Source organism: Mixophyes fleayi, chromosome 4 (genome assembly GCF_038048845.1).
Source record: "Mixophyes fleayi isolate aMixFle1 chromosome 4, aMixFle1.hap1, whole genome shotgun sequence".
NCBI classification, from domain to species: Eukaryota; Metazoa; Chordata; class Amphibia; order Anura; family Limnodynastidae; genus Mixophyes; species Mixophyes fleayi.
Genome location: NC_134405.1, coordinates 172,470,363 through 172,496,715, shown reverse-complemented (window position 1 = coordinate 172,496,715; position 26,353 = coordinate 172,470,363). Strand labels below are relative to the sequence as shown.

Genomic DNA, 26,353 nt, shown 5'->3' with positions numbered 1-26,353 from the left:
AACTATATGATGTATGTATTTTACTTGATTATGTTATGCAGTGAATGATTAAAATTATTGTATGTGCAGCAAACAAATGATCTAAACCTGTAATGTGAAACCGTTTGTGCAATAGACAGCTGTTTGGACAGGATGTAAATGTACGTCAGACTTCTTTGAAACAAACAGGAATACAGCTCTGTCACTTAATTAAAAATTCTTAATTTTTGTACGGCTCCATTTTTATCCAGAAATGGAAGTTGTTCAATAAATTTATAGGTTCACAGCAGGTACTTGAAAGGATAGGCTTATCCAGAAAGGGAAAAAATACAGCGATAAACTCCCCAACACTGCTATGAACTAGTAAATGAGCTCTTACTAGTTCATAGCAGTGTTGCTGGGGGATTTTTCTCTATTTTTTTTTTCAGGGCCATCTTTAATGCAATGTTTGTGGAGTACCCAATATATTTTTGACATCTTTAAGACTTGTACAATATTTGAGTTGCAGCGTTCTGAACACACAAAAAGGCCCACTAATGTAGTCCTGATATATGGGTATTCTTTTAAAGAAAAGAAAGATTAAAAGACTTGTTTTAAAGAAAGATGAAGGGGAAAAGCATTACAAATAAAATATATTTATTAATGCTTATGCCCTCTAAAATACCCTTACAGTTAATCTATTAGCTATAGGTCTGCTTCTGTCCATGGTACATTAACTTTGTTGCTTTCACTACTAGATAAAGGCAGATCATATCACTCTGCCAATAGGACCCTAGAACTCTATAGAGAGAGTCCTAACCATATACATGAACATTAAGGGTGCACTTTGAATGGGAAATCAATGCAGGAATATTGTATATGCTACATCCATGTACGTTCAGCATTCACTCCTCCATTTTGGACTCTAGTTGCAGTGATTGTTGAATTGTTGTCTCCAATAGTGTTTGAAGTTCACTGCATTTAATGCTGCTGCAGGGAAAGCACCTATATGAACAAGTCTTTATACATGAGTTTCACTTGATAAATACTATTTTCCACAAAATGTATTCTTTGTTTGCTGTAACTGTTTACTTTCTACACAGTCACAGAATATGCCAACCATGCTAGAGATAATCTGTATGAAGTCAATCTGGAAAAATATGATGGGTAAGTATTATTGTTTTAAGGCATAGTGAATGGGCCACATGTTTTCAGACAAAACACTTTTTTATTTATATTTTTTTGTCCTTTTCTATCAATTTTGCACATACTCTTCCTGGGTTTTCTGGTACCAGGTACTTTTGCTAACTTTCAAGCATATTGTTGTTTGATTCAACTATGAAAGGGGTGTATTGGAAGAATGTTTTGCGAAGAGACTGGCTTTTATTAAATAACTCAATTGATCAATTCATCCACTGTCAATGGATGATCCCTCTATGGTAACAGCCAGTATTTCCCTTCTGGCCATTAGATGAGGGGAAAATGCTTGGGGATACTTGTCCATAATTTAGGACTAGTCCTACAGTGTTTCACATAAGCAGGATGTTCCGTTACTACCCCTTTTCTTAGAGACCAGATTCACTGTTTTGAGAGCTAATGTTCATATAGTTGACAGTCTATAGAGTTTTATGGCTGTAAAATCTGCTAATGCTTAAGTGTACAACTTGTGTGTGTTGGGATTCCAGATTCTGTCTTTTTTGCCAACTTCTGATTGTCAGATGTAATGCATGCTATTAAATGTCCACGTTTGGGGTCACACAAAAATAGCACAATTTCACTTGGGTTCCAGTGAAATTGGGTAAAAGAAGTTGAGCACCACTGCTGTCTTGGACAGCAGACAGAATCCACCTCTGCAGGTCACACACATAATGAGTCCAGCCTTGCAGGCTGAGGATATCTGCCTGAAGACACAGCCACTGTCCAAATATTTAATTGAACAATGTATGCTAGGGATGCAGACATGAAGGCAGTCAAGTTATATAATTAGCATGTAAAAGGCTGAATTTTCCTGTACTGTGCAGTATAAAATTATACATTAAATAATAAAATGATTTCCATTTAATAATAGTATGGTGATGATCCTCTATTGGTGTAGATATGGCAAGCTGGTCAGAGGCCTGTTAAAACATTTTTTGCTACAATACCTTTTGCTTTAGTCCAGCATTAGATGAATGTGAGATATTAGACAATAGGCATGTGGTTACATTTCGTCTGCTTTCATGACACAAGAACACGAGATCTGTTCAGATTTGTTTTGTGTGTTGTAACTGCAAATTTTTTTTCTCCTCAATGGCAGCATTGTTTGTGTTGGTGGCGATGGAATGTTCAGTGAAGTGCTGCATGGACTCATAGGCCGAATACAAAAGGATTCTGATGTCGATCATAACACTCCCAAAGCCCCATTACCTCAGTGCAGTATTAGGATTGGTATTATTCCTGCTGGTAAGGCGACTAATTATGTTCATCTGACCTCATATTGTTCTGCTTCGTTTGTGATTTTGTGACTTTGACTTTTCTGCTCAGTGATGCAGCTCATTATAATATTCCATATGTGACCTTGCAGTACTCAGAAAGCTAATTTTAAATTTGGTACAGAGTTAGCATATTAAGATTATATATTCTGGTTCATGTCAGCATCAATGAAGATTAATCCAAGTGCATATATACTCATTAGGTTTCTCTACTTCTGAACAGGGTCATTTTATGTCTTATCCTTGTGTACTTTAGGTATTTGGGTATTTTATGTGTTCAGATAGGTTGTTCATGCTTAGAAGCACTTTATGGATTGTAAATATTTACATGTGTTTTATACAAAATAAGTAACCCAATTGAGTTGTATGTTGAGTAATTCTACTTGCCCTCTTACAAACAGCACTACAACCTACAGAAAAGATTTTATGACGGTGCCCTTCCTCCTATCCAAGGCTATTACATGAAGCCTTTTTTTCCCAGCCTCCTCCCTTCCTTTTACAGCCATGTAGGAAAACCATGGTGGGTGAGGTGTGAGCTGGAGACAAGAAATTGTGGCTTGTGATTGGCCCTCACACTTCCTCCACTGTCGTTTTAAACGTGGTTAACTGAATAGATTTGCAGATGCTGTATTGCAGAACTGGCTGAGCACCAAGAAGATGGCTGCATGTAGCAACCTCTGTCTAGTGGGATGGTCCTCCACAACGTGTACGCTTAAAACTTCATCAGTTATATTGGAAACCGCCACATATGTGGAGGTTCTGTAAATACACAAAATCAGCTATTTCATTTGGAGGCTTAGCAGCTAAATCCTGAATCCTGAGCTAAATCAACACCAGAGGTCCCACCTATATGCGAGCCTGCTAAATAGAGCTTGTTGTTGGTGGTTTCATTGTTTCTGCCGTGGCGCAACCTGGGATGGAAGTAGAGAGGGGTGTGGGAGGGTAGAAGAGTGGAGGAGTGGGAGATAACCGCATAAGCGGTACAGACAATATACGTGGATGCTATTGAATTTAGCAGTTGATTATAGCTTGTTTTGCAGTTTTACACGTCTATAGCTCTTTTGCTTTGGTTCTAGTTCTTATGTAGAGTATATTGTTTGTGGTCGTGGTACCGTATTTTCTACTGTTCGTGGTTTATATCTCTGGGGGTCAGAGTGGGCAGAGTTGTTTTATAGCCCAAAAAGTTCCTCTTTACAGCCCTGAGTAAAATTTAACTTTACACTCCACTTTTTTTTTACCATTGGCAAGGACATCAGAGAACGAGTGAAGGCACTGTGAGTGTTTATATCAGTAAGCAATGGCAAAGAAGTGATCAGATTCCTTCAGGACACTTATAAGGATGTGGGATCAGTTGGATGTGTTTGTAATGAAGTGGGAAGTTGATACTTTTTTTTATTTTGTAACAGAGCTGTAGTGGAGTGTCATGCTAACACTGAACCATATATTTTACCATGGTGTGTCAAGTCTCAAAATTTAAAGCTGCTTGTTTGCCACTCTAAAAGGGTATGTTGCCACACACACACAAATAGGAAGCTTCGAAAATTTGGCTGCACGAAGGAGCTTTGTGCTTTCTATTATCTCTGGAAAATGCATAATTTAAGAATATCTTTCAGGCATCTTTACCTCCTTCTTTTTTCTTTTTTTTTTTATCTTTTATCAGTGCAGGTATTATCTTTCCTGGTCTATTTTGAATCCTCATTTTACTGGTGTGTTTTTTTTTTTTTGTTTTGGACTACTAAGCTACCAATTTGTAGTGCATTGACTATAATAGTTTTTAAATGTGCCCTGCAGCTCTGTAATAAATGGGAGTTTAGCTGCACTGTTCTCGTCCTTGTTATGATGGAATGTTCTCCTGTGTATCGACTTTACTCTTATCAATGTTCTTTGGACTGGTTACACAGCTATCCCTTATTAGTCAGCCTGCCCACCCCCTTTACTTTCATACACAGCACAATTTTTTTCCTGAGGTCTTGAATTATTGCAACAAACTCAAAATATAATAAATACCTCTGAAATCCTACTGCTCTGTAAGGCAGAGGTTTTATTAGTAATATGTCAAAGACTGAGATTTATCTGATGTGTTGACTTGAGCGTATAGTTCTATTGAAGCACCATTTTTTTTCCTAAGAGCTGGAAAGACTAATCCTTTTTTGAGAAGCATATGCCCTTGGAATTACATTAAACTTTTTATGTGGGCAGTGATGGAAATAGGGCTGCTTCTGCACAGCGTTTTGATCCATTGCGGCTTTTACTACAAGCTTAGTAAAACTGGATTTAACATACAGTAGCTTGTACTGGGCAGGTTTCCAGTTCTCCACAGAAAAGGGGAATAAATGAAACTCACCAATTTTCTGTCCAGACATAACAAAAGCGCCGTCTATTTCTGGGATGTAAAACCTAATCATACAACCAGCTGAACTATCACGTTTTCATTTCTATTGTGAGTAGATGTGGGGTTTTTTTGTTTGTTGCAGTTACTATTTTGGTTTTCTCTGTATATATTTACTGACTGAGTTGCACTTTGTACTATCTGATGTTACAAGGAAAATACAATGATGTGAAACATACATACAATCAATAGACACAGACTATTAACCATTAGTGTTTCATAAGTTGGTTTGTTTTCTCCTGTCAGCACATATAATGAATAAATACACGATAACATTGCTGTAAGATCAGTTAAGGGCCTGGGACTATGCCATTTTTAGGCATGTTACACAAGGGTGTGATTTTACAACTGCACATGTACATGGACCATGTAGTTATGGTATATTGCACAGGACTATGTTCAATCAACTGGCGTTCTGGTCAGCACATCAAATAAACATGGGAAAAGTGCATGAAAAGCACATAGGGCTTCGGTCCTGCCTCCACTTCTCTTCTTTTGATATTCACTATCTTTTTGAAGTGAAGTTTATTTATGAGGCGTTTCTTTTAGTGAAATGGGATGTTTGGCTGCACTGTTTGTTTAACAAGAAATTAATGCTCGATTAAGTACAAAGGAGCAGGTGCAGTTAACTATATAGGGAGAATGTGATACTGGCGTGATTGGGCACATACTCTGTGGTTAGGCAGTTGTCAAACAATAGAACAATTTGTCCCACAGAAAATTGGTCGATCAGTTTTATACAACTTGGGGGATAGGCTGTCTTCAAATACTGTTGCACAGGAGGGAAAGAGAATAGTGAACAATGTTAGGCTCTTTCATAAAGCTTAATTTACTATGTACATCTGTTTGTTTGCAGGTTCTACAGACTGTGTATGTTTTGCTACTGTGGGGATCAGTGATCCAGTAACTTCTGCATTGCACATCATTTTAGGTATGTTCTTTACATGATGGCATTAAGAGAGGGTGCCAGTACCAAACATTGTGTTAAGTTTTCTTCTGTTAAGCCAGTTTATTTATTCATTTTCTATGAGGACTCTGATGTGTGTGGGATGGTGAAGATAATATCCATAGCTGGTGTAATTTGCTGCAAGTGTTGATTCCTTGTCCCAACTCGTGTAGCCAGATTACTCTCTGATCTGTTGAGATTGTGTTAGCTGATAATACATTTCATTTATATTTAACATTTGAAGCATTGTTAACCACATTGGGACTTTATTTTCAGATGAATGCGGTCCATGTAAGACGGCTGCTTCAATGTATGGGATGGCATGAGCATATATGTGAATATAGGATAATCTTTGAATGCAGTGAAGCTATGCATTACACGGCATATAATATCGTATTGCTTCAACTCTGACGCACCTTTTTCCCATATAAATATCTCTAAAGCCGAAAGTGTGTCTTAGAATTGCGGGTGGAAGTTTGGCCGTTGCCCCTTCACCACGCCCTCTGAATACAGTGGCACTCTTTGCAACTGTGAAGCCGCTATTATTTCATTATCATGGAGCTCTATTTTGTTCATTTTGATCCCTAAAATGTTGTCAAAATAGACAAAATGTTGTCAAAAAAGATTGCACTACGAAGCCACATTAAAATGAAAAGTTAGTATGTGTGCAGAAGAACATGGAAATAGAGCTGAAAGTCGACATTTTGACATTAGTGAGGTAAATTTTCGTCTTTAGAGAAATTATTGGAATTCCATATAATCAAAGCTTTTTTTTCTGTTGGTGGTACTGAAATTAGTGTGCATCTTACAATGGCGTCTTAGAATCCATGAAATACGGTAGATGCTTGGTGAGCCGAGACATGCTCTGTCTCTGTCTTTATTTGCCATCAACTCCACCAACAAGAAAGTGTTAAATTGGAAACAAAATATGGTTCAGTATATAACCTACAACTGCTCGTTAAACACATTACAACATACACCATATAAGTAAACGTGTTACATTTACGGTGTGTTCTAGCTATATAGTTTCTTCTATTTTCACTATGTGTGCATGAAGTCAGCCGTCTTCTGGGCAGGTTTTAATATTCATCAGTATTAATTAGAGTGAACTTGGCATGTACTTGCAGTATGCTCTCTGTGCTCCTAAGGAATTTTCTGTGACATCAAGACAGTCACCTAATTTGGTTCTGAATAATCAGTGTCACAGTATCTTCAGTCACTATAAACTGCTAATTTAAATGATGCCCAAGACATTTGATACATAGGGAGGGACACTGGAATCTGTTCTAAAACAGAGGTGGCATGTTTTTGTTTTGTTTTTTTTGTTTGTTTTATTAGACTCTAGTTTGTCCTGAGTTTGAAGGTTTTGGAGCAGGTAAAAGCTGTACAATCTGCACATTGAAAATCCGTCCCTTTCAGTGAATACAAATATAATGGCAAAAATGAGCAGTCATTCAACCTCTTTAGAATGTAGCAACTCAACTTCCTCTTCTGTATTCTAAACAGGTGATTCTCAGCCCTTGGATGTTAGTTCAGTTCACCACAAGAAAATGTTTCTGAAGTATTCAGTTTCTTTATTGGGCTATGGTTTCTATGGTGATGTTTTAAAAGGTAGCGAAAAGAATCGTTGGCTGGGTCCTGCCAGATATGACTTTTCAGGTAAAGTAACATAAAATATTGGTGCACTTTTTGTTTAGCATAATGGCTTGCTGCTTTAGAATGTAAATTATATTCTGCAGCTTGACAGCCTCTGTCCTTAGAGTTTGGTTTATAGATTTTGGACAAATGGGAATTATAATACTGTACTTTTATAATAGAATCTTGAAAATAAGATTGTCAGTGACTCACTGAATACAGCACATGTTGTTCAGCTTCTTATATTCTTAGATCTTGGTAAAGCATTTGTGATATATCCAGTTGCTGTTTATCAAGTCTTCCTTTTTGTCAAGAGGAATGTGATGTCCCAGTAGGAAAATTAAAAATTAAATTTACAAGAAAGTCATCTAAGTTTTGATAAACCCACAAATTACATTTAAATGTTTAATTGCATAAGATTTATTTTGCTGTTCAACAGTGATCCATCATTTTATTGTACTAAATCTCTCTGTAGCTTTAACATTCTTAAAAAAACAAAACTACAATTTTCATAATTACATTTATGTCGGTGTACTTGAAGACAATATAAATCACAACAATAAACTTCAGTAAAATTACCTTTTCTCTTGTATCAAAATTAACCTTAAAGCAAATTAAAAGTTAAAATCAGTGAAGAACTTTTTTTTTTTTTTTTTAATTTAATAAATCATTGCCTTTTTCCCCCCACTTTTTCCACACCTTTTTATATTTTGGTAACACCTGCCGTAAGTATATAGGTTCATATTAATATACTTGCTTTCGTTGGCAATATCTTTGCGTTCGTGTGCATTGATACATTTTAAAAAAAAAAATTAAGAGACTGCATAACAGTTGAAATGTAGAGTTCTATCTATATATAGATATATAGAGAGAGAGAAATGTGTTTTTTGCAAAATGCATTCTAAATAGATGCAATGCTCGGTTTACAATGTTGAAAAAGTGAACTGAATGTTTCCTGATCATTATTTAAACAGGATCTTTCTGGATTGCTCTCTGTTCTATAATCTGTTGTATTAGTGATGTAGTCTAGCCTTCCCGTATTTCTTTTGGGTTTTATGGAACACCAATAAGATGACTTCATTAGAAGCGGATTAATTGGTTTCTTGTCTTTCCCATATTTACACTTTACGGTCTCACAGACTTTAAAGAGAATGTGAGCGTGCACAGCCAATGCTAATATGACTGTAATCCTATAATTATTGAAAAGGAACTTCATTCAAACAGCAATGTTTGTGGAGTTTATTTAGGCATTAATGGTGTGCAGTTATAGTTTCTTCTGTGCTTTATTTGCCTCTGGTGATAAAACATTCTATTTAAAATAAAGCTGTACATTGCTGCTGTTTAGCTCTTCTATGCATAAATATGTACCATTCATACCACAAGATCGCCCAATGCTGACGTTCACATTGCATTTCAAACCTGCTGACATCAATAAGTAACAGGTTGGGGGAGTTGGACGTGTGTATATATGGCAGCATGTGTCCTCCTTCTGTAGAGAAAAAGTTGTTCAGTTACCGCACATTCGGGTGCCATCAGATATGCTGTGCAGTAGTGTATATACCAGCAATGCAAGTTAGATAGCAACATACATCTTCAAAATAGACCAGTTATGACGGATTTCTTTCAAAATCAGCATAAACCCCAAGATAATTGTGTGTACTGGGATAAAGTCCTATTTATCCACATTTGGGTAGGACTAATAGCTTCTTCATTTGACATCCGTTCACTATGTTCACTCTGTGTATACAGGTAATAGTAATTGCTTTCCTAATGCACATTCAAATCACAGCATATTCTCAGGAATAATCTGCTCTGTAAAAGTGGAAAACAGTAGGCTCCATACAATACCCTTTTACTGTAAAACAACAATTACAAACTCTGCGACCAGACAGAATGTGCACTTGGTGGCAGCTGAACTTCAGAGTCAATCACTCCAAGCAGATCATGCAATTTACATGGTTTTTTTTTATTTTTATTTTTGTTTTTATTTTGTTTTTTGTTTTAATTTTCTGTTAAATGATTCTGAACATAGCTTTATTATACATTCTGGGGTTTTTTTGTTTTTCTTTTTTCTTTTTAGGTTTCAAGACTTTTTTATCTCATCGTTACTATGAAGGGACAGTGTCTTTTCAACCAGCAAAATGTGCTTTGGGTTCTCCACGGGACAAAGTTGTTTGCACATCTGGGCAAGTTGCTTGGTTACTATGTAAACACAAACTATTTTACAACCGTTAATTTTATTTTATTACAATACAATATTGTTAATCTTTCCTGACATGAAATTTTGTTCTTCCAGGTGCTACATTTGCAGGCAAAGTAGCAAGCAGTTGGAGGAGCAGCAGAGAGCCTGTGGGTTGGAACACAATGGTGAGGACCGTTAAACTTTACACCTTTTCATGGTCAGTGGACTACTCCTCTTGCAAGACAGTTTTCAGATGTCTGTTTCATCAGGGGTGATTTTAAATAAAAATAAACTCTTTATTTTGAAAGGACATATGTAATAAATTCAATCGATTATAAAAAATGAGAAAAGCAACATATATGGGTTGTCTGTTTTTGGGTGAAATCTGACAACACTGAATTTTCATAGCAACCACAACATGTTATTGAGCTCTGTGGATGTGTTTTGTTTTTGTTTTTGTTTTTGTTTTTTTAATTCATTTTTTTTTTTTTTTCGTTTGCTTTGTGATTGAGTGTACGGGGCACCAAATCTGGCAGCTCCCAGGCACTCTTTCTTCCACCCACTGGCAACCTTGTTTCCAGTGGGTGGAAGAAAAGTGCCTTATGTTCGTTTGGCACATAGATTAAAGGCCAGCACAACAGGACGTAGATCTACTATTGGGTAGGGGTTTAGGTGGCAAAGAAGAGCTCCACCTTTTTAATAAATCAAATTTCCACTCTACCAAGGTTCTCTTCTGCCGCCTGCCTCGGTAATTACATTATTTCGGAAGTACCAAAGTACCTTATGCTTTCATGAAGTCACTGATGCCTAGTGACCTGTCAAGTTGCGTTCCCCTAAGTATTGGTTCAATAGCAGGTGTGCAGCTCTATTTGCACTTACTGGTGCCTACTTACTGTTTTTTGTTTTTTTTAACTTGATTTTATAAACTTTAGTAGAATAATATTTAGGCATTTAACATTTTCTAATGCTGGTTGCACAGTTCATGAAAATACTGTTAGTTACTGTCATTTTGAAAATAAAATAAAAAAAACTGTCTACATGTGCACTACAATACATTAAGAAACCACATTTTTAAAACATTATCATAATCATTATCTTTTATATGGCGCCACAAAGAGTCTGCAGCGCAGTACATGACACATACAGAAAACAGTGATCCATAACACACAACGTGATACATGAGGAACAAAATACAAAAACCGGACATACTGAATGAATGAGAATTCAGAGTTAGGGAAGCAGGCCAAGAGGTACAGAGGGTGATGGCATATTAGAAGGAGAACACAAGGAAAGAGGGCTCTGCTCGTGAGAGCTTACATCCTAAGGGGGAGACACAAATAGGGTGGAACTGAATGGGGGATAGGTGGTGAAAGGTGGGACAAGAGAGTTAGGAGGAATGCTGATGGGCATAAATAAAGAAATGCGTCTTAAGGGCTCACTTGACGCCTTTGAGATTAGAGACTGACCTGATGGAGCATGGGAGATCGTCCCACAGCGGGGGAGCAACCTGGGCAATGTCCTGGAGGCAGGAGTGGAAGGAGGTGATCAGTGAAGTAGTGAGGTGGTGGTCATTGGCAGGACGGAGGGGCGGTGAGGAGTCTATGTAGAGATGAGGTTGGAGATGTAGGGGGTGGCGAGGGGAGGATTGAGTGAGAGCTTTGAAGGTGAGGAATTTAAATTTAATTCTGTAGGCAATGGGGATCCAATGTAGGAACTGGTGGTGGGGGACATCAGAGATAGAGCGGTGGGAGAGAAAAATTATATATAAGGCGAGAGATCAGAACTTTGGGGGGACAATGACGGGTAAGAAAAGATGGGAAGGGGGTGAATCATGTGTAGAGACCGAAAAGGAGCAGTGGTTGAGGTAAGAAGAAAACCAGGAGAGGGACCGTGTTACAGAGGCCTTTAGATTTGAGTGTTTGCAAAAGGAGGGAGGTCAAGAAGGATAAGAAGGGAGGGAGGTCAAGAAGGATAAGATGGGAGAAGTGTCTTTTAGATTTAGCCAAGAGAAGTTGTTGGTGACCTTAGTGAGGGCAATTTTGGCAGAGTGGAAGTGGCAAAAATATGGATTGGAGTGGGTCAAGGAGTGAGTGAGAAGAGAGAAAAGAGGTGAGACGGTTGTAGACATCCCGTTCAACAAGTTGGGAGGCAAAAGGAAGGAGGGAGATAGGGTAATAATGAGAGGGAGAGGCAGGGTGAAGGGATGGTTTCTTGAGTATGGGGGAACGAAAGCTTGTTTAAAGGAGGGGGGGGGGAGATTCCAGCGGAGAGGGATTGGTTGAGGAGGTGGGCAAGGTGGGAGCAGGCCTCGAGAGAGAAGTGGAGGATGTGGGAGGGGATGGGGTCCTGTGCACAGGTGTAGGGGAGTGAGGAGGATAGAAGGGTGTGGACTTCATATGCAGATACCAGAGTAAAGGAACAGAACGAGGGTGGACTAGCAAGTGGGGAAGAAGATGGCATCTACAGTGCAGTGACATATTGGGGGGAGAGGGTGTGGCAAGAAGAGACTGCTGGGTGGAGACGTATTAACTCAATTTTGGATGTGAACTGGGAAGCAAAGTCGAGAACAGAGCGAGGAGGGAGTTGAAGGTGCTAAAAAGCTTGATGGTGATAGCTGGTTCAACAAAGTCAAATGCAGTGGTAAGAGTGTGATTATAGAAGGAGACAGCCTCATTGGGGCAAGAAAGAGTGGTGATTGGGGGGGGGGTCAGGAGTGATACTAGGGATGAGGAGAAAGTGGTAGGATCACTGGTGTCAAGATTATGCTTGGTGAGAGTAACCTTAGGGAATGGGGAAGGTTAGATGCTAAAAGAGAGGAAATGGTGGTCAGAGAGGAAAAGGTGAATTGATGAGGTTGGAGACAGTACCCAAGTGTGAAAAGACAAGATAAACGGAGTGGCTGCTGCTGTGAGAGGGAGATTAGGTCCATTGAGAGACAGAGGGAGAAGGAAAACGAGAGAAATTTGGAAGCAGCAGGGGATGAGGGATTGTCTATAGGTATATTAAAGGCCCCCTAGGATGAGAGAGGGAAGATCATAAGAGAGAAAGTGAGGGAGCCAAGTGGCGTAGTTATCAAGGAATTGAGAGACAGGACCATGAGTACGATAGATAATGGCAACACGAAGGTGGGCTGGGTGGAAGAAGCAGAGTGTACCTCAAAGGAGAAAGTTCAGGGGAAAGACCCCAGAAAGAGCAGCAGGGGGAGAGTAGTATGCAAACGCCACCAAATTGCCGGTCCCCAGGTCTGGTTGTGTGGGAGAAGGACAAGCCCCCAAAAGAGAGAGCAGCAGGGGAGGTTGTGTCTTCATAATAATGAGATGTGGTACACACTACTGAAAATGACTGCAGATGCGATTCTGTACCTATTTTACTAACGACTGAAATTCCTGATGAGCATGCTGAATTTTGTGTAGACACCTACATGATTTTGTTTCAGATCTGTGCTCTTCATCTCTCATAACCATCTGCTGAAAAGATCGTGACTCTGCACACTCTATGGAGATCTGCTTACACTGCTGGTCATGCCAGCCTACACACCTTCACATTTGCCCAGCGTTGTTGATGGTGCTTTTTAGTCTGTTTTTATAAAATCCAATCAAACAATAAAATGTTTTTGTAATGATAAAACGTGGGAGAGTATACACTAAGATATCGGACCTAACAGTCGTTTATGGTATATAAACTGGTTGGAAAACCTGTAGTATGTACCCAACTTTAGCATTTAGCTGTAACAGATGGACGGTAAATGACTTGTGTTATCCTCTGAAATCTCTTATTACAGCGCAGGTGGAAGTCACATAATTGGCTCATCTGGAGGGAAGGCCAAAATACTGATTGCTTGTTTATTCACCTTTTGTGATGTTATGTTAACAACTCGTGGTGAATAGTTGTAGCTCTTTCTCTGGAAAATGCAGGCCTGATTATTAACCCCATCTTCTGCTGCTATTGACAAGGTTAATATGAACAAAGACTAATGGATTTATAGTGTTTGGCAAGTGTACTGTGGGTGATTTATCCAGATGTCTTGGGAAACAAAAGACAATTATGGGATTGGCACATAGTCTTACAGCTGACGCTGGTGACATTAGGGCTTCTTGACTATAGAGTAGCCAACTTCTTAATAAAGTGCCAAAATCAACATAAAGAATATATTCATATTTGTAGTGTGCTTATTCTGGTCTGGCTTAGTGAGATTTAATTCTCTGGATTCTCAGTCCTAGCATGGGTTTACAGCTCACATGTGAACATTATTTTTACAAGTGTTGCAGCTTGCACCTGCCAAGTTGTAAGTTAAATGTTTGTATGTATTGAATCAGGGTCCAGTTGGACATAAGAAATGTGCCTCTCTTTTGTTTTTGTGTTTTGTTTTGTTTTGTTTTGTTTTGTTTTTTTTTTAAAATTCGCTTTTAAAATGAACTTACTTAAGTCAGGTATCTCAGTTTGCTACGTTGTGCAAGATCTGTACTTTTGTATTTAAACCATTCTGGCAGTTAATACCATTCTCAAAACTATGCAGTATGCTGCCATTAAAATAGCAGACCTCAGCTTTTTGATCAAATGAACAGATGCATGGAGGGTATCCATGATAACAAGTATAATTGAAATAGAAATACTTCTAAAGTATTTCTCTTTACAACATCTCCTCTTATCAACACTTTTTAAGTTTCTTTGACACTTTGTGCTATTCCATATGAATAAGCCCCTGTATCGGCATCATCCACTGTAGGGTGTGCTGGACTCCTATTTTTTAAATATCCTGAGCATTATTCGAGGTTATTTAGGTACTTCAGTATGACTTCACTATGTTAAAGTAGAATTGTCTATTAAATATTTTGCAATATATGTTAAAATACTTTACTTTATATTCTAATTCTTCTGTAACCTAGGTTTTAAATATCCAAAGGGTCTAGTTTGTAATAGTACCTGTATGATCTTTGTGTCTGCTAGATAATCTTATTTAGTCCTCTGAATATGTCCAACCCACACCACAGCATCTCCTGTCTGATATCAGTTAACATTAGGTGCACTAAGCTAGAGAGTGTATCAAAAGACCCCACATAAAATTAGACTGGCAGATCTCTCAGCAAAATGAATGGGCGGGTCTATTTCTGATGGAGCATATATTGATCAAGCACCAGTCAGTCATTCAGTGCATCTATCACAACATCCACCTCTAAACATGCTACACTTCTATATTATAACTGTGGAGTATGGCTGGTTGCTTAGCACATTATCTGACAGTTAGAGAGGTAGATGCATTAGTTAAACTTCAATTTTTATTTTTTTAATGCTGTTTATTTTAGTAATAGATCATTATTAGGATCTATATATTTTTTTCAAAACAATGAATATTTAAAAGCAAATGATTGTAGTATTTAGCACAACACTAAAACCAGTGATGATTAGTTACAATGTCGGCATCTGGTTCACCGCAGGAAGTGTTTGTTGCGCAGGCACAACATAAATTATACAGGTTTAGACTAAAAATTAATGTATGCGGGGTGTATGCTACAAATGTTAAGTTGTTCCAAGTCCAAATTTTAAAAGCCCATATGATTCTGTTTTGATTTTCACTTCTTTATAAAACACCCTAGATATAACACTGCGAATGTTATACTGCCATTCTGAATAGTAGTATTTTATAATTTGGAGTTCACTTGGGAAGTGAATAATCCGAATTGAACTCTGTCTCTTTGAGGTTTTCTCTCCTTTACAGTTTACCATTTACACGTATTTTACTATTCTTTGTATTCGTTCATTGCTGTTTTGTTGGCAAGATTTTTGGAATTTGACTGCAGTAATTGTCAACTTATAAGTTCTACAGGATAAATTCAGTTAAAACCAGTTTAAGAATTACTTATGCTGCACCATGTCCGTATTGTGCTTGTTTAGAAAAGGTGCTCATTACATCACCTCATGTGATTATCGTGGAAATTTCAAACTGTAAATCATTGATAGCAGTTTGGAATAGTGAGCCAAACAATGTGTTAGGTAATCGGAGGGGGTTTTATATTAGAGAAGCACATCCCCTTTTTACTAGGGTTTGTAGCTTTAAAGGGAAAAGTTATGTTCCAGTAATGTCTTTTTATGTATTACTTTTCAAGAAAATCAGATTGTTGCTCATCCCAGGTTATTTTGTGGATCTATAACAATGTTCACAATTTACTTAAATTACACATATACAGAAAAAAAAGGTTCTGTGCACATAACTTGAACACAGATTGAATAAAAATTAAACTGAGTATCAGTTATAAATCAGATTTTCCCTTTCGCATATTTTTGTACAAGTTGTAGGCCTCTGTTGCTTAATGATTAATTTTGGAAGTTGTCTTGTTCAAAGCACTGTGAGCAAATTGTTTGCGCAGTCTCTTTAGTTGACAGCATCACAGGAGGGAAGAGTTTTTAGATGTGGCACAGTGGTTAACATTGCTACATCACAGCTCTGGGGTGATGGGTTGACCACTCTCTCCTCATTCAAATGCTACAATCCATAGGTCTTCAAGACATTGTCCTATCCTTGTTCACATCCTACCTAACTAAACTCTTTCATGTGTTAATTTCTCTGGATCCACCTCCGCTCCACTTCCTTTATAAGTTGGAGTACCACAAGGCTCAGTCCTAGGTCCTCTGCTATTCTCTATCTACACCACTTCTCTTGGAAAACTAATAAGCTCCTTTTGGATTTCAGTATGCTCTCTATGCGGATGATACCCAACTTTATCTATCCTCTCCTGATCTTTCACCATCTGTGTTGTCTCACGTTACTGACTGTCTTTCTGACATTTCGTTTCGGATGTCCTCTGACCAACTCAAACTCAATTTTTCAAAAACAGAATTAATAATAATCCAACCTACCAATTTAGCTTGCCGCCTGACATTTCTATTTCTGTTGATAACATGACTATAAATCCCACCCCGCAAACTCGCTGTCTAGGTGTAATCCTTGACTCGCAACTACTCTTTGTTCCTCACATTAATTCAATATTTACATCATGCTGCATACATCTAAAAAAAACATTTCCAGAATACATACATATCTCTCACAAGACGCTGCAAAAACTTTAATTCATGCACTCATCATCTCCTGCATCGACTACTGTAATTCCCTCCTTACTTGTCTTCCTTAAATTAGATTCGAGCCTCTACAATCTATTTTGCATGTAGCGGCTAGTTTGATTTTCCTTGCAAATTGTTCTTCTGCTGGGCCACTCTGTGTCAGTCTCTCCATTGGTTGGTTGTTTTTCAACGAATCCAATATAAAATTCTTCTACTAACATACAAGGCCATCAATAAAACTGCATCAACATACATCGCCTCACTTCCCTCAAAATATCTCTCAACTCGAAAACCTCCGTTCCGCACAAGATCTGAGTCTCTTCCGTTCTCATCACATCCTGCCATTCTCAGTTACAGGACTTTTTTCGGGCTGCACCAACTTTATGGAATTCACTCTCTCGCACAATAAGACTTTCCTCTAATCTTGAAACCTTCAAGCGGTCTCTGGAAATCCACCTCTTCAGGCAAGCTTATAATATTCCTCAACCAGCCTCTTAATCACCCTAGGTTACCCTATTAACACCCTCTACACAGCTAACACAAGACAACCCTCTGACCAACATAGTTGTGACTGAATATACAGCCCACTTAATACTTTTAACCTTTGCATTCTAGCTGGGCAAATATGCAATATGGTGCAGCACTCACCCTTGTGTATCAAACCTTTGTCCCATAGATTGTAAGCTTGCGAGCAGGGCCCTCTAACCTCTCTATGTGTTGCCCAGTATTGTTTTATTATTGTTTGTTCCCAATTGTAAAGCGCTACAGAATCTGCTGACGTTGTATAAATAAATGTTGATGATTATTTCCAACCAAGGCGTGTTCTCCATGAATTTTGCATGTTCTATCCATGTTTGTATGGGTTTCTTTTTGGTGCTTCAGATTGTTCCCAAAAACATACTGGCAACTTAATTGGCTTCTGATGAATCCGCCCACTTGAAGGCGGAGAAACGTGTCCGGTGACACCAGCGAGAGCAGACAGTTATCCATTTGTACATTTTTGTTCATGGGATAACCATTTGTCCAGAGGCCATGTGGTTTTTTTTGTTTTTTTCTTTCTAGTTCCAGCCGTCGACAGTAAATATGTTCGTATACATGTCTGCTTGAAATAACGTACAGCAAGCAAAATTGCAGGAAAAAAAGGATTATCAACCTTGGCTGGATTGGGACTGTTTTTTTTTTTTTTTGTTTTTGTTTCTCTCTCTCTATGGAAGGATCTATTGTTGCTCTTTATATTGGGAGCCTTTAACATTTGTGAACTACCAACCTCCATCAAAGTCTCAATAGGATGGATATAGGTATTTATAGGAGCTCTATATCTTAGAAGCACTTGGGAATTATTATCATCTCATATATTTGGATATTAAGTGACAGTATTTGAAGGACAATACATTGTTTGGGTATTCTCAAGCCAATATATGCAAATGGTACTGTTTGCTAATATTTTAATGGTTTAATTTTATTAGCACTCTTCTATATTTCCCCTTTGTTTTTTTGGTAGGTGAACAGCTAAGCATAACATTTAGAAAATACAGCAATTTTACAACAAACGTATGACAAATTACCAGACTTAAATAAAAAAAAATATATATGCATTAAATGTTTGTTTTGAACATATTGAAAAAAATCCTAATTTGTCAGTTGAGGGTTATAAACCAAAATATTGTTTGGATTTGTTGGAAAAGGTGTGTAGCAATATCTTGATACCCCTTGGTAAGTTACTAGTATTGTATGATAGTGCAGGTATTTTACCTGTACACCAGTTATCTATTTTTTTGTAGCATTCATCTGTTTCAGAATGTCAGTATATTATTGTAAGTCTCTCAAAGCATGCCTTGTTCGTGAACCAAGAGGTTTACAGCATTTCTACTTTCCACTGATTTGCAGTAACATGGGGTCTGTAAACACATGTTGAACAATGACAAGTTTTCCGTGACCTCTGGGTAGACGTGAATGTGCATGGATATGTACTCTTTCAGCCCACCCAATCAGCTGTGAACAAGGATTCAGTCAGCTGTGAATGTCATTTTTTTTGCCTGGCTGACTTTTCCCCCTTGTCATTATCTTTTTGTTTTAGGTAAGCAGAAAATAACCAGAAGACTATTTTTTTCACTTGTAGTAATTACTTTGATCCAGTGCTTCAGTAAGGAAGTTAATTAGCACATGCACTGTATATGTCAGTGAAATACATGGTGGTTCTAAAATATGTTCAGTAGTGCTCATCACACGTAAAGGAAAAAACATCCAAAAATAAGATTAACAGATGTTGAACTACACTAGCAGTGTTTAACAACCTCAGTTACATCTTTGTTTACTGGTGAACAGAGGTGAGACAGAAGCTCACATACACAATATTGAAGCAGAGCATATCTTTCCAATAAGAATGACAGAACATAGATGGAGAGAAAGCAGAGCATGTTCTACTTTTCCTAGTTCCGTCATCTCTCTTGCAGGAGGACAGTGTGTGCTGCACTGGTGTCTTTCCATAGCAATCATGTTAGTTATAACTTCTGATGTTACGAAAGATGTTCAGCGCTGTTAAGCCACAACGCTTTTGTAACTTAAACAGATTAATGCAGTTACTCACAGTTGCCTGTAATACAGCAGTACAACAGTTGCAGCAATCGGGCAATACAGTTTATATACAGTACTTGTATACTGGTATCCAGATGCACTCATACATATGTAGATGCAGGTAGTTTTCTATATACTGCACAGCCGTGCAGTTTATTGTGGTGCAGACTCTCCTATTATGAATGTAAATATAGTGGAGAGCCTCCGGTCACTGTATTAATGATTTTGGGGAACTTTTATAACTTGTGGCACGCAGCTACTAATGCTGCGACTTATCTCTTCTGTGTCTCTATTGGAAGTACAACGCAAAAAGCCGAACTTCCGGTTTCGGAGCTCTGGGCATGCACAGCAGTGCAGATCGCACATTGGAGTCTTGCCCCACTTCCTGTTTCCTCCTAGACCACCAGGGAAACTGTAACCATGGCAACCAAATTTCGTTAGGCGATGGAGTGTTGGCGCTCCTAAACACCAACAGATCAATGGTCCATGTGATCTTCCTTCTCTTTTGTTACTCTGTTAAACAGAAGAGACAGAATTAAATAATGCCTGTATGCACATAGCCTTTGCTATTGTTTTTATGTAAAATGTGTCTGCAGGTATCTTTTTTTTTTTTTTTTTTTTTTTTTTTTTTTTTTTTTCTCCCAGTGGTCAAATTGGACATTTTTTGTTTGTGGTTCAAATTGATTAAATTAGACGGCATTTGTTTTATATCTTTTGACTTCAGTGAAGTTGTTTACCTCTTCAGTGTGTTTACCACTTCTGGGGTTTTAAAGTGGTTGTGTTATAGGAAAAAAAACAATACTTACTGTTTCAATGCTACTTGGCTTGTTCTATGAAGTGTCAGCATGCTAATGAGTTTAACCAATAGAGCATGAGAGCGATGGCAAGTGGACATATATTTCTAAAAATGGGAGCAGAAAAATAGTAATTAATATATTGTTGTGGCCAAAAATATTGGCAAGCTTCTACTTTTTTTTCAAACAAACCACATTTTCCTCTAAATTTAAGTGAAAATGAACAACATTGGCGATATGTGATATTGCTCTAATTGGCATGGAAAATGATGCACTAAAGACTTACAAGACTGTGTATCGTAAATCACAGTATGATTCCTTTTTTTCACATTTGGACAATACAATCTTTTAATAATGTGCACCATAATTAGTGTTTAGATAGGATCCCCCTTAGCCATTCAAAATATTCACAGCTGTATTTCAGCCACAATTCCAGCAATGGGCTTCTAGTGTCAGACTTACTGCATTCTCTAATACAGGAGCGATGTAATGTATCCATCACATGACTGGATTGGCTGTGGATCTTTCTCAAACAGGTTGTTTCACATTAATTATACACATAATTATAGATTTGAATTACTCGCCAAGCTTAGCTGTTGGATTGGGGGAAAAAATTAACCTCAATGTTCAGACTTTTTTACTCTTTTGAACATGTCATTACATGTACCTGTTTGTAGCTTGTTCAAGCCTGTAATAGTGCAATTTTTTTTATTTTCTCTTTCATCCACACTCGGGAAAACTAGTACCATGTGGTTGTATGAGGGTGCATGGAGTTGACATTTAAAGAGTTAACTAATGTTTAATGTAACTTGCTGCTGACTTTTCCCCTCTGCAACCCCATGTAGCCTCAGTGTAGTGTAAGTGCCCAAGGAGTTGGGCTCATCCTGTACTGCTCTGCAGTCCTTGCTGATAACTTAGTTTTTTCTCTTATTTTTCATTTATCTTTATTTTTACAGATTGAGTGTATAAGTGCTGTGGGCAGGACATTTACCCTCTGGGTGTAACGGATGTTCTTGCGTCATTACACATCAATTTCTTATGTTTAGCAACAGACGGTGACAGCGGCTTCTATAACTTAAGCTATCAGGACTTTGTTATGCAGTGGCCATGTCTTGATTGGGAGATACTAAGTCCCTCGTCTTTGCGTCCCTAGACGCCAGTTTTGGCCGCAGTGTTTTGCGGTCCAGGCTGTCAGCACAGTCCCTCCCTTAAGGGTCTGCTTTAGTAAATCCCCATGGTAGCTATGTCCCACAGAGAGGATGAAAGAGAAAAGAGGATTTTTATACTTACGCTAAATCTATTTTTCTGATTCCATCTGGGGGACACTGGTTTCATCCCTTCTGTTCATCTGCTGTTTTATCTTAGTTGTTTTGACTTTCCTTCTCATGGCTTTAGTATTACACTGAGACTACAGGGGGTTGCAGAGGAGAGGAGTCAGCAGCAAGTTACATTAAACATTAGTTAACTTTTTAAGTGTCAACTCCATGCAGCCTTATACAACTCCATGCTAGCAGTGTCCCTGAGATGGAATGAGAGAGAGAGATATCTTTATCTTATCTATGAAGTAAGATGGGTCTTGTGACATTTTTTTTTTGGCAAGATTTTATTTGATCTTTAACAATGATCTTCCTTGTTTTTGGTGCTAAATGGGGAGCCCTTGCAACATTTTAATGTGAGACCCATAAAGGTCTACTTGCAGCATTGCTTAAAGGCATTAATTTATCCATGTCTATGCTGATTAAATAAAATAATAATAATTACTTTATTGGTAACTATTTCTGGCCTTGTCCGTTTGTGAGACCCATAATGTGAACTTTCTTCTTTTAGAACAAGAGGAGAACTGGACAACAATCAAAGGGAAATTCATGGCAATTAATGCAGCCAGCATGAGTTGTGCCTGTCCACGAAGTCCAAAAGGCCTCTCACCAGCAGCTCACTTGGCAGATGGAACAGCAGATCTCATTTTAGTTCACAAATGCTCCAGGTTGAATTTTCTGCGGCACCTTATCAGACACACAAGAAGCAACAGTGACCAGGTATTGGTTTAATTAGGATTGCACCTTGTCAAAGCATGCTAGCAAAGTGAGTAGGTAGTCTCTTGGCTAGAAGGCTACAATCGTACTGCTAGTGTTGAAGTGCAACTTTATATCCATCGCATGTAAATAATAGCTTTTTATGTCTAAAACTTGATTTATGCAGCCTGCTTAATGCATTTTCCTAGAAATTTATGTGTAGATACAATGAATTGACAAACTAATGGATTTAATTATTGTGTGATGAATTGTGGCTTCTACAGTGCATTTTTTTTGAGAACGGAATTGTTTTGTATGTTAAAATGATGACTTGCTTTAATTTGTCTTTATAGTTTGACTTTCCATTTGTTGATGTTTATCGGATCAAGAATTTTCAGTTTACTCCAAAACATTTTGAAGAAGATGACTCCGAGAGCGCTGATTTTGGGAATGTTGGGAAAAAGAACTTTGCTCAGATCTGTACAGATCACCCCTCATGTGGGTGCAGCCAGGTGAACAGCGTCTGGAATTGTGATGGGGAAACTCTGGATCAGACTGCCATTGAAATGAGGTAGAGATTCACTGGACTCGAACATCCACATTTTTCTCTGCTTAATGTTGCCTAATGCAGGAGATTATATATATATATATATATATATATATATATATATATATATATATATATATATATATATATATATATATATATATATATATATATATAATTTATATTTCTAAGCAGTTCTGTCATTATTCGGTGCAGGCTAGGAGTTGGAGTGTTGTATCTGTATTGGTGGTGGAATGGCCAAGTGCAGAAAGATCTGAAAACATGGCAAACAAAGGTGGCAGTCATGTCATACCCTGTTCTCCAATTATCACTTACTTTTACCCACTAAGCTTTGGTATTGTGATAGGATTATCACACTTTAGGATGATGCTCTGGGAGGAGACTAAGGGATTCTGGGTAAATGAAAACAAGTACCATAACAAGATTTTTTTCTACATTCATTATTGGCTATTTTTAAAAAGTTATTTGTGTTTTAACCTGGAATGGTACACAGGCATGGTGCTGGAAGTGTAGACTGTTACTGACTACCTGTTTTTAAAACTAGAAGGGCAGCCTCAGTTCACTACCACACTTAAATCTGGGCTAACGTTTTTAAAAGCATAAAACACCATTTTGGGAAACATGGCTTTTTAGAGTGCAATATACCGTATATACCCGTGTATAAGCCGAGTTTTTCAGCACATTTTTGTATGCTGAAAAAGGCCCCTCGGCTTATACACGGGTGAACTTACCTGGTGTCCGGTCCCTGAGCTGTTAACTCTCTCTCTCAGCCCCGCAGTGGAACGCATGTGCGTTCCACTGACAGGAAGTTTTGCATTTGTAACAGAAATGCCGAACTTCCTGTATGTGGAACGCACATGCGTTCCACTGCGGGGCTGAGAGAGAGAGAGATGTCAGGACTAACGCGGGAATACAGCTGCTGCTGAACTGATTGAAGAATCAGAGCATAAAGTGAAGGACTTTGAGGACTTCTTCTTCTTGAATCTCTGGCGATGTTGTTGTGGATCTGTGGGGTGACACCTCTGTCACAAAGGATTACGCCTTAAAAAGGAATACCCCAGGGTTGGCTACCAGCGCATCTGAATGGTACTGTACTGTGTGTTATGTTACATGTGTAACTTAATCCTTCCTTAAAAGCTTTCTTGGTGCTTTGCATTAATAAACTTATGTATGCTTTACTTTCTTAAATGTGAAAATATTTTTCCATTTCCATGGTACTGGAGGTGAATGATAGGCTGCAGTTAGCCTGGTAAGATGTGATCTGGTGCAGTGTGTGTTTGCTGGTTAACCCTGGTTACACACTCCAAAAGTTGGCCCAGATAAAGAGCCTTTGGGTTCCTCGTTATGGTGACAGCACCCTACATTGATTTTTGCTTTACCATTATCATATTCATTTTTTGTTTTTGGTCTCTGTTGTTGTTCCTGTTTCACAGTACACATTTGAAAAGTTTTTTATTTACCTAGTTGGAGTTGCCAGGTGATTTCCAAATCATCTTGTCTTTTTGTTTTGTGTTTCCATGTGCATAGAATCCCTATAGAAATGTTTGAGTTATGAAATCATTTGTGAAGACTGTGATTATCCTGATTGTTTAAAACTCTGACTGAAATTACAGTAATTAAACAGAAGTGAGCTTTTAAAAAAAAATAAAAAATTACCAGTAGCTGCTGCATTTCCCACCCTAGGCTTATACTCGAGTCAATAATTTTTCCCAGTTTTTGGTGGTAAAATTAGGTGCCTCGGCTTATATTCGGGTCGACTTATACTCGAGTATATACGGTAATTCAAAAATGTTCTCTTTTATACTCAGAATGATATGGATCAGACTCTCTTTGGTTGACTTTCTACAAGAAAACTTAAGAGTGAGCTTTCAGGTCATGATAGAAACCTACTTTTCAAATAGACATTACAGGAGGTGGCTAAGACTATTGTAAACCTTTGGTTACCTATTAGTGACTTATTGATGGTCACAAATTTACATTAATAACACGATTATGTTTAGTAGCAGCTAGAGAGCCAGTCAATTTAAGTATTCAAAATGTTCCATTTTAATGTAACCGAACAATGATCTCTGGCTGCAGTTAGGAATATAGAAAAAACATCTAAGCATAATCATTTGTATGCACATTTTATGGTAAATATAGTTACTATGTTTAATACACTGTTTTCTGTTTGTTTCCAGGGTTCACTGTCAGTTGATTAAACTATTTGCACGGGGTATTGAGGACTCACAGAAACAAGTTGATGAAAGCCCAAACAGGGTTTAGTGGAAATGATTTGGGCATCTGTTCTGAAGACCATTATGTGACGTATTTTTTTTCTTTTTTTTTTTTTTTTTTTTTTTTTTAATTTATTTTACATTTTAGGTGTAATCCTCTTTGAAGAAAATATTGTGGAACATGCTTTAAAAAGAAGAAAAAAAAATCAAATGTTGTATTTTAAGTTTAATATTGCCATAATTTATAATGCTTTATCATAAGATTCTGATATTGTGACTTAGTATAAAACTAAGGTGGCATCACCTTCATATTTGCGCCTGTTAGGCTTTGCAGTGTTTTTTTTGTTTTGTTTTTTAATATAAAATGTGATAACTCGCTAGAGTTTGTCAGACTAAATATGTTTGTATACTCAACTAGAAAAGGGCAAAGCCAGCCCTGACAACAACTGTTTAGAAAGTCTGTAAATCTATTAAATGTAGACCTAAATTTAGACTGATCTACTTATATTATGAGTTGTAATGCAATATGTTGCAAATGTTTTTAATGGAAGCCACTTTCTGACATGTCAAGCCTTTAGGCTTAGATAAAGGAAATGATCCATAGTCCTGTTGGTTCTAATGACCTTGTAATAACGTACAAGATATTGGCCAGTGTGACACATTTTGACAGATTGTTTAGGAGGAGCTAGCAGTGGCAATTACTTGTGTGCTATAGTAGACTAAGGTTGCAAGCCTTGTGGGTTTTTCCATAGATGCAGTGTACACATCTATATTAGATGCATGACATTTTGTGTACCCAGTGATAGTGACAGACATTAGTGTTGTGTAATTAACCAACCTTACCAGCATATTGTGTTTTTCTTTTCCCCACAGCTACCTTCTTATTCTGCTCTGGTGTCACATGAAATAGTTGTTTTATTTTCATTATTGAGTTGATCAAAACTTTCAAATGTTTCCCCTGATATTCACCTTATTCTGAGTTTGGCAGCAAATGTTGCTATTTTCACTGGTGGAGTTTGGAAGTGTTCAGTCCAACACCAACTACACGTCACCCCAAGTAATATTAGAGAATAGCATATAGGAGCGACTAATGGTGGGGGATAATATACGTATAAAGCTATACTATTGGTATATTTTATGAGCATATTTTTTTTTACTTTTTGAAGTTAAATGCAAATCATATACATGTATTTGTTTAACGTACAGATAGTATAGCTTTAGATTAATATTATACCCATCTGCGGTGCGCCTATATAATATTTTATTATTATTTCTTAAAGGGCTAAGAAAACTCCAATTGTTTAGGCAGCACCAATGAAATGTGCCGACTGGCACTCCACATCCACACTATAAAATGAATTGACCATTGGCGGCCTAGCGCTAATCAGACTATAATATAAATTTGATGAAATGCAAATCTTAAAATACAATGCAGAATGATGATGTAAATGCATAACTTGATGATTGTGGGCCTTATGCTGATTAAATGCATTTTTCTTGTAGTTTACACAAAAAAAAGAAATAAAAATATGAATTTCTTGCCTATATGGTG

At 37.6% G+C, this 26,353-nt stretch overlaps 1 protein-coding gene across 2 annotated transcripts in view; it reads left to right on the top strand.

Annotated features, from left to right (window-relative positions):
• The window catches only part of CERK (ceramide kinase), a 65,232-nt gene extending 39,099 nt beyond the window's left edge, over positions 1 to 26,133 (top strand). For both annotated transcript variants that reach the window (XM_075208861.1, XM_075208860.1), the window contains 9 exons: positions 1,062 to 1,125; positions 2,255 to 2,400; positions 5,675 to 5,749; positions 7,271 to 7,423; positions 9,480 to 9,585; positions 9,696 to 9,766; positions 21,833 to 22,041; positions 22,371 to 22,588; positions 24,766 to 26,133. In XM_075208861.1, coding sequence (XP_075064962.1) covers positions 1,062 to 1,125; positions 2,255 to 2,400; positions 5,675 to 5,749; positions 7,271 to 7,423; positions 9,480 to 9,585; positions 9,696 to 9,766; positions 21,833 to 22,041; positions 22,371 to 22,588; positions 24,766 to 24,850 — 1,127 coding nt within the window. In that variant the 3' untranslated portion in view covers positions 24,851 to 26,133. The remainder of the gene's footprint in view (positions 1 to 1,061; positions 1,126 to 2,254; positions 2,401 to 5,674; positions 5,750 to 7,270; positions 7,424 to 9,479; positions 9,586 to 9,695; positions 9,767 to 21,832; positions 22,042 to 22,370; positions 22,589 to 24,765) is intronic.
• The last annotated feature ends 220 nt before the right edge of the window (positions 26,134 to 26,353 follow it).